The 9,639-nt window shown below is 37.3% G+C and overlaps 1 protein-coding gene across 1 annotated transcript in view; it reads right to left on the minus strand.

Moving 5' to 3' along the window:
• The window catches only part of TEK (TEK receptor tyrosine kinase), a 99,331-nt gene extending 97,191 nt beyond the window's left edge, over positions 1-2,140 (minus strand). Inside the window, exon 1 of the mRNA XM_006908358.1 lies at positions 2,097-2,140. Within this exon, the coding sequence (XP_006908420.1) occupies positions 2,097-2,140 (44 nt within the window). The remainder of the gene's footprint in view (positions 1-2,096) is intronic.
• Between the last annotated feature and the right edge of the window lie 7,499 nt (positions 2,141-9,639).

The raw sequence follows: 9,639 nt of genomic DNA on the forward strand, positions 1-9,639 counted from the left end.
ACCCGAAAGGCAATTAATTTGGGTAATTACCGGTGAGGTCAACGCTCAGTGTGACCGCAGAGTCCAAAATTGTTAGTGTGTTTCCTTTCACACAGATGGTTTATTTGTTGGCCAAGAGCCCAAAGATACCCATGCTACTGGCTATCACTTTAATTTTTATTAATAATTCATCTGACAGCGATCTAATTTCTTAAAGAAACTGGCATAGAAGGATTTTAGTAATGAGAGAGGTTTTGTGGTTATTGGCCAAAGATATGTCAGTAGCAAATTATATACAAAATTTTTAAAATAATCCTTGTAAAAACTAAACATAAGTGACTAGATTAGGTTATAAATATTACTCATAAGAGCAGAGAGGGTACATAGGCCAAAAGGAAAATTGTCATTGAAGTGACCATACCTAAAATGAGCTCAGAGACCCTTTATCCAGATGATAATTTTTCCATGACATGAATTATGACTTCAGAATAGAGAGTCAATACTCTGTTTATCACCCTGAGGAAAAAACCATCTGCTCCTCCTTTTCCTACCCACCACAGGAAAGGGCAGATGCTGCTAGTCTTCCCTAATTTCTGTCCCAGGTTTTATCACATCAGTGATGATCTTGAGAACCAATTGATGTTTCTAGTCTACTGGGGTAGAAAAGCTCAGACTCTGTCTTCAAGCAGAGCTGGGTTCAAATACTGGCTCAGCCACATCTGTGGCCTGAGACAAGATACTTAATCTCTTTGAGTCTCAGTTTCAACAGCTGTAAAGTGGCAATAATATCTCCTTCATGGGATTTTTGAGAGGATTAAATGAAAGTTAAAATATGTAAAAACATCTGGCACTGTGCCGAATTCACATAATTCATTTTCTTTAGTCTTTCCATTCTGTCTCTGATTTTGGTCCCAGGAGCTTCGGCCAGAAAGCCGTTCTCTAATCCTATGAGATGGCCTTAAGTTTGGCATTGTAAACAACTAGGCTAGGAGTAGGAAATTTTGGGTTCTAGTCTCAGCTGTGCCCTGATCTGCCTGTGGGGTCTTTGCACAAGTCATTTCCCATCTCCAGGCATCAGTTTAATTAACTGTAAAACAAAGGATTTAGATTGGATGTGACTAATTTCCCTTCTGATTGTAATGGCCTCACAAGTTTAAATGACTAAATTGCCCCACACTTAGCATCCCCAAGTTGATTCCTAGGTCATTTTATCTGGGCAGTTCAAAGAAGATGCTAGCTTTGTATCTCTGTCACTGTAAAAGCCTGGAGTGTCACAAATGTGCTTTAAGAACATGGTGGCTGAGACTTTATGAGGTCTACTGGCCCCAGGCCACACGGTGTGACAATGGGAGGCCATGGAATAAACAAACTCTAGGGCGCCTACCTCCTTGATGTCCACACAAGGAAGTTGTCATTTCTCATACTCCCATCTATTGGCTAGTTTTCGTGGTCTGAAGATGCTACTACCTTACTTCCTTTTCTGGGCTGTCTCTCTCTGTTATCCAGAAAAGCAGCTCAGTTTCATCTTTCTCCCATCATCCATAAACATCCTCCCATACCCAGGATTGTTAGTCAAGTTATGTCTCCCTCCCTTATCCAGAATGAGTGACTCAGTTTTATTCTCTCTGTAACCCAGAAATGTTCCTCAGTTTATTTCTCCATTATCCAAAAGAGCTGTGTACAGTTTAATCTCATCTTCCATTTAATCCTTTCCACTGTTATCCAAAATATTTACTCCAATTAATAATAGTGCTGGATTTCCAGAGCCTATGATTATACAGCTAGTCTAAAGGCTTAGCAACTTTTCTCTGGGACATCTGAACTTTAGCATGTAATTTCCAGGTATAAAGTAAAGATAACTTGTGGACAAAAGTGTCCAGACATGCTCTGCTCCAGCTTTCTGCCCCACGGATATTAGAACATGGAGAACCAATTGAGGAACAATAATATGAGCTACATGCTCTGTGGGGCGAATAGGTCAGCAGAGCTGACTGGCAACACATTGGGAAGTTGCAAAACTGGATGGCATGCCAGGATTTCCAAGGGAAGGGAGAGGCCACTTCCACGTCTAGTAGGACTTTCCCTAATACATAACATGTTAAGGAAATACCACATACTTGAACATGGCCACAACCCTCTCTAGAAAGCTGGCTGCGGCCATCATCAGGGCACCTCCATTCCCCGAAGCGCCTGGTTGTGGTCCGACGGGATCAGCTCCCTACCTTCCGTTGCTCCACCCACCCACCTGGAAAGGTTGAAACACTCTTCCCATACTTGCTTGGTTAACTCACAGTTATCCTCTAGGTCTCAATCTAAGAAACATCTTCCCTGACCATTCAATTCAAATTAGGTCTTCCCTGTTATTCTCTCACAACACCCTGTTCTTTTCTTTTCTTTTACTAATTAATCACAAGTGGTAATTATATATTTGTAACTTCATCTTTCCATGTCTCTTTTCCCCCACTTGACTGCAATCTTGATGAGGCAGGGGCCATATTTAACTTATTCACCACTGAATTCCCAGACCTGAGCACAGTGTCTGGCACATAGCAGATCTTAAATTCTTAACGAACCCTAATAAATGGATATACTCCCATTGTTACTCAATACTCATATCTAGAATAGGCTTTGGAGTCAGGCAAACCTAGATTACATGTTATAGCTGTAATTTACTCTCTGTATGACCTAGGAAATTTAATTCAGATTTCTGAACCTCAAATTCTTCATTTTTAAAATGCAGGAAAATGACACCTAGTTAGTGAGATAATATGTATACAGTATCTGGCACAAGAAAGTACTGAATGAAGGCTCTTTACGTGTTCCTCCCACTCATAACAACCAGCACCACTCTTGAATTGTAATATAAAGCCATTTACAATGAGGAAATGAGGTCCCACACAGGTTAAGGGGCCATATCTAACTTCACAGCTGTGCATAGCAGAGGCAATATTAGAATCTTGGTCTCTTTGCCTCCAATTTTTATAAGTTTAATATAGGGCTCTTCTTTCCATAGTTCACCTTTAGACCACAGTGTGCAGAAAAGTAGATAAAGGAGAAATATAGGAAACATCACAAACGCCAACATAGTATATCCAGACCTTAGGAAAGTATTTGAAGTGAAACTCTGATAGATAATAGAAAAGTTAAATGACATCGAAAAATGCTGTCTATTCTCATTGTGCTCCCCAAATTGTAATAACTACTATCATGGTCTGTGGGTGCCCCACAGCCTTGCTCCAGGGAAGTAAGGGGGGGACTTGCTTCCTCATGAGTCAAGCTTATCAGTGTAATTTGATTTTTCCAGACACATTTAGACCAGAATTAAAAAAGGAAACCAAACAAAACCAACAAATAAGCAAACAAAACAAACAAGGCAGTTGTCTAATATTTCATTTTCTACTCTCTGCTTTTTTCACTTAATATATGAAAGAGCATCTATAGAAAACATTAAAAATCTTTAAGACAGATTAACAAACTTATCAATGGATAAGAAAAAATTTTTATGAAGAGATGTGGAAAATAACTTATACAATGTTACTACAAATTGGTATCTTGTGTTTAGAGGTCAATATCACAAATATGTAGTATGAGACTTAGATGTATATCTTTTGGCCCAGAAAATCCACTTTTATGTTATACTCCAAGCCAAAATCAAAGATCTGCCCCCAAATTTATGCATTGTAGGACCATTGCTGATAATAATCAAAACCTCAAAACCTGGAAACAATTTAAATAGCCAATGGAATGAATTATTTATATAAATCATGGTACATAATGAAATACCAGAAAAATGTCAAAATGTTGTGGTGGAAGCATACTGACATGGGAAGATGTAAAGATGTTTATGGTGTATTGTTGACTGGAAAAAAAAGTTTGAATAGTATGAAATTTATACACATACACACACACCCTGACAAATATACACCAAAATGTTAAAAGTCATTATTTCTGGGTTGTTGGAAAACTTACTTTTACTTTCTTCTTTATAATTTTCCATAATTTCAACACTTTAAAAATAATGAGCATACGTGTACAAGATTGGGGGCAATCCTTGAGACAACTGACACAGCACAGTAGGATGTCCCTTAAAACACCACTGGCAAATAAGAGGTAGAATCCAAGTGAACCTCAGCCTCTAGGAAGTGAGGCCAACAGATTGGGGTGTCAACTTCCCACAGTGTAGCCTTGCATTCTGCATTTTTCAAGGCTGTGGGCACTGAACCTCCAGAGCAATAATATCTGGCTTCTTAAGGCCTTTCAGGAACTTTTTTTTTTTAACACAGTGTACTTAACAGTGGCTCACAGAAAAGGAAGGGTCATCAACTGTTAAGTCTCGGCCTCCAGCCAGGACACCACAGTTAATGTGGCAACACCCACTCTGGTCTGGAGTGGGGCTGATGGCTATGGAAAATACCAGACTCCCTCTAAATCCCATTTACTTTAAACATTTTTTTTTCCTTTTAGCATCTAAATGGCAAGCACTGTGCTAGTAGTTGTAGGAAGAGACACAGACATAGAAGATGTGGCCTCTGCTTTTGAAGCTCACAATAACACAATCTCAGCATGGCAACAGTGCATCAAAACAGGAAGGGTTAAATAACAAAATCAGGCATTGTGTGGTTAAAGACCAAAGGGAGGTACCGGCAGTACAAGTTTTAGTAGTCTTTCCTTTGGTGTCCTTTAGGCCAGGAGGCATCAATGCTCATGCCTTTTTTTTCTCCTCCTGGTATTTCCTTAGAACAGGTGGTATCTTATGGCAGGAGCTCTGTACTTTACTTTAGATGATCCTATGCTATTCTCTCAATGGCTTAAGGGAATGAGTAACTAGGATGTACCCAACTCACCAAGACTAATTTGTCACAGATTAAATAGATTGGGGGTATTCTTCACCCCCCCCCACAAAAAAAACCTTTAAAAAAGAGATAAAAATAATGAAAGAAAAAAGAAAAAGAAAGTTCTATTCATCCTTCAAAATACAATTCAAACGTCGCTTCATCTGTGAAAACATCTTAATAGGTAGCTGTTGACACCTAACAAACTACACCATAATTTATTGGCTTAAGACAACAAACATTTGCTTAGCTCATGATTCTGTGGGTCAACAGTTCGGGCTCGCTTGGGCAGTTACGATCTCAATTGGCCTTTCTCCTGTGTCTGCAGTCAAATGCCAATCAATTTCAAAATTGTTTTAGTTATTCTAGTTCCTTTGTATCTTTCTGCTTACTTTGGACTTAATTTGCTTTTCACATTCTAGTGTTTTAAAGTAGAAACATATTAGTGTCTTGTCTTTTAATATATCAAATCATGCTATAAATTCCCCTATAAGCATTGCTTTAGTTGTACCCTACACACTTTGATATGTTGAATTTTCATTTTCATTTAGTTCAAAATATTTTCTAGTTTCCCTTTAACCCATGATTTAGAAGTGTGTTGTTTATTTTGTAAATATTTGGGTGATTTTCCAGGTATCTTCCTGTAAATAATTTGTAATTTAATTCTATTATAATCAGAGAGCATGCTTTGTATGATTTCAGTCCTTTTACATTTATTTAGGTTTGTTTTATGGCCTAAAACACGGTCCGTCTTGGTGAATGTTCCATGTGAGTTTGAAAATAATATGCTTTCTGCTCTTGGTGATTAGAGTGCTCCAAAACTTAGTTGGGGCCACTTGGTTCATAGTGTTGTTTATGTCTTCTATATCCCTACTGATTTCCCATTTGCCTATTGTATCAATTTCTGAAAGCGGGATGTTCAAGGATCCAACTATGATTATAGATTTGTGTTTATTCTTTCAATTCTATTAATTTTTTTTCATGAATTTTGAAGGTTATTTGTTAGATTTCTTCATATTTAGGATTGTTATATGTCTTTGTAATTGACCCACTTACCTTTATTTAATTAATATATATCTTTATCTCTGATAATATTCTTTGTTCTGAAGTCTACTTTGATATTGTAGTAATTTTTGACATTTGTAATAGCAGACCGATTCTCCTTAACAGTTATTGATTCATACCTCCACCCCGGAAAGGGGCATATAGAAGAGGGGAATCTTAAGCTAGGTACTGAAAGGTGAGATGTTTACTAGATAACCGTGACAATGGAAAGGAGGGATGTAGGACAGGCATTTCTGACAGATGGATCAGTAGTTTGAGCCAAAACATGAAGGTATAAAATAATATACCACGTTAAGGGAAATATAAGTGATTGAGCGAGGCTAAAATAAGGGTGATAAAAGGCTTAGCCAGAGACAAGGTACATTAAACAAATTGGGTCCAGATTTGGTATATTCTATTCAGGTCTATAACAATGTGAAATAAAAGGTTTTATATCAAGGAGTATCAATCAAGTTTCCATTTTAGGGAGATAACTCTGAGAGCAATGGACATATGAGATTTATAGAGATTAAAGACAGGAAAAATCATGACATATGAATATTGTAGTGTGGCATTTAAAGATCATGAAAGTCTGAACTAAGTCGATAGTAACATCAGAAGTGGAGAGAATGACAACTGTTGAAGTCATAGAAGTATTAATTTTAATGACTGTTTGGGGTTGGCACAGAGGGAAGAGACTAGGATAAGTCCAAGATTGCTGTTTTGGATAACAATATGACATGGTCTTACTCACTATGAAAAGGTTGCAGGATGTGAAAATCATTTGTGGGGAAATATAAATGATTCAATATAAAATTCTATTATAGATACATAGGTTCGGGTTGGGTATGAGATAACCACGTCTGGTTAGATACTCAGTTTGCAATGGATACGTTGAAACTCATGAGCAGGATCTGAACATTGCTATGGAGATGAATAAGATCACTCAGATGGCATGCAAAGTGAAGGATTTCATAGCAGCCTGGACCATAAGGAGTAGACAGAAGGAGACGAGTGAGTAGAGGAGGGTGAGAGACATGACTTGGAAGGGAAGGAAGAAATGACTCTTAACAGAGGATTTGTCACTCAGCGTTATAATTCCTTATTTCCTTTCCAGGCTGTGAGTTCTTCAGAGTGAAGGACTAGGTCTTAATCATCTTTGTATCTCCAGCATTTAGCACGCTGCTTCATTCACAGATATTCCGTGAAGTTTTGGTAAACAAATACAGAAGGGCCCACACTTTAGAGAGCAATTTGACCATTCAAAGCAAAACTAGTGCAAATGTCCTTAGGGGGTTGGTGGTAGTTATCAAATTGCCTCTGATTCTATCCAGATACACATCATAGAAACCAGTCTTCATTGAAAAGCAAGAAGTACAGGGCTTCAGAATTACTAACTTAGAAATCTTACAGACCTTACTTACCAGCTATTTCATTTGGGCCTAACTCAGTTCTCTGAAGCTTTGTTTCCTCATCTGCTAAATGCGGGGCAGGGGACATTTACTTTGAAATATTTAATTTGTGTAAAACATCTGGTAAAGTGCCTTATGATGATAGCTATTATCATCATCAAATACAACCTACACATTTTGCAAGTTAAAAAGCATCAACCACCACCCGTGACAACCACAAAAAACAGCTGAATCAGTCCTCTCCTGGGGAATCTACCATGCTTTACTGTAGAAAAATTGCCTATATTTCCCTCATACTAGACTGTGGGCTCCCTGAGAGCAAGAAATATATGTATCTCCAGCAGCTATTTCTATAAAGGTTTAAAGAGTTGAAACATGAAATACACACTCTTTAAATGCTATTTAGGAGATATTTTAGTTTGGAGAACATTATTTTAATACTTTGGAAAACCAAATAAAGGCAGTTCAACTAGTTCCTATATAAGCAGGAGTTTGTTCAATTTAGTACTATTAAATATTGATAGGTTAAATGTCCAGGAAAAGTTCTCTGAATAAAGGTTGTACTTGGCACATAAGTTTTATAATGTCCACCTGTATGTGTCTGTCCATAGATCAAATTAAAGCTCCCCACACTAGGCCAGTCAGCAATATAGGCATGTCACTATAAAATAACTAAAGAGTAATTCAACTTCTAAAACTGCTTGCAAAAACTGCTAGAAATTCAGGCTCAAATCTCTCCCTTTTGATTCCTTGGGGTAAAACAAAAGGGGGTCATGAGGTACTCCCTTGCACCTGGCATTGGCCACATGGAAGGCCCCTGCCCTTTGTGACTCATGGCTACTCATCGGCTCTGTATTGTGAACTCTTGGTGTGGCCTGCAGTGCCAGACATGAGCCATCCTGCCAAGCTCTCCAGCTTTATCTGGAGCCGCCCTCCCCTTGCCCTCTGCACTTAGGCACGATGGCCACTTCACTGTTTCTGGAACATTGTAAATTCACAGACCCCAAAGCTATTTCTCCCTTAGGATCTTTGTAATAAGTTTTCCCTTTGTCTTGAAAGTTCTTTCTGTTAATTACATCAGTGAAGTGGGAAAGAGATAGTGAAAGAGAAGAAAATTAACCTGGAAAGAATGTTAGATTGTGTATCATCTCTTCAGCCAGGCAATGAGATAGCAATCAGAGTCCTTCTTGTCAGATACAGAAATAAACAAAAAAGAAAAAAACAATTGTAATGAGGAATTTAACAAAACAACTCAAAATAGAAACTAAATTTTTTTTAAGAAGGTGTTTTTTTTTTTCTCCTGCATTTGGCAAACTACTCTTTCTTTAAGTCAAGAGCATAGAGTCTAAATTTTTTGACACTGGGAAGCCCATATTTGAACTGACTTTTAAAACTGGCATTCTAGCATCATATTAAGTTAATAATATTAATAATTATTATCTCTACTTTAACCTGGGTTAAAGAACAGAAAGTCCATAAGCAGGAAAAACTGATTTAATTTAAAATGTAGATACATATTAATAACACCTTCAGACCTGTGCACAATGTATACACATAGACACACAATTCACGCTATGGCAGATTTAACCAAACTGGACTGTCTATAAGTTGAACAAGCAAGGGTCTCCCCAACTATAGTATAGCATATTGTTAAGAAGACAGGTCTCAGAATCAAAAAAGCAAATATAAATGCCTAAGCCTACCATTTGCTAGCATGCTATGCTAGATATTCAAGCCTCAGCTTCCTTATCTCTAATAGCAGTTTGAAACTACGTATTTCATTAGGTTGTTACAGAGATTATATGAGATAATGTACATACAATGCTTAAAACAGTGCCTGGGACAGAGTATGTACGACATAAATATTAACATTAATAGTGTTAAAGCCTTTAAAAAGGAAGTTAATAGCCATCTTTTGTATAAAGCTTGAAATGATATATTTCAGTGATTAATTTAAAAGATGAAAACAATCAATACAAGCAATGTTCATATAATTTTTAAGTGAACACAAGAGAAAAGAGCCATCATATGTAATTCAAGAATGTTCTTTTTTCATTCTTCCAAGTAATATTTTACTCAAATGTAGCTTATGCCTTGATTAACCTCCTTCAGAAACAAGAAACATTTGTTAAACCTCATTTTCCTTAAAATGAACAAAAAATTTCAACATGCAAACAGAAGTGAACTTCAATTAAAAATGAACTTCCAGTTTAGATATGGTGAATTAATCATATGCATTAGCTACTCCTCCCTCTCAATAGCCATTAAAATAAAGTAAATGAGGACACATGGTTCCATAGTGTAGCGGTTAGCACATCTGCCTTACACACAGAAGGTCTTGGGTTCGTGTCCCAGTGGAGCTATGGTCCATA

This window comes from Pteropus alecto, unplaced genomic scaffold, assembly GCF_000325575.1.
Source record: "Pteropus alecto unplaced genomic scaffold, ASM32557v1 scaffold222, whole genome shotgun sequence".
In the NCBI taxonomy this organism is placed as follows: Eukaryota; Metazoa; Chordata; class Mammalia; order Chiroptera; family Pteropodidae; genus Pteropus; species Pteropus alecto.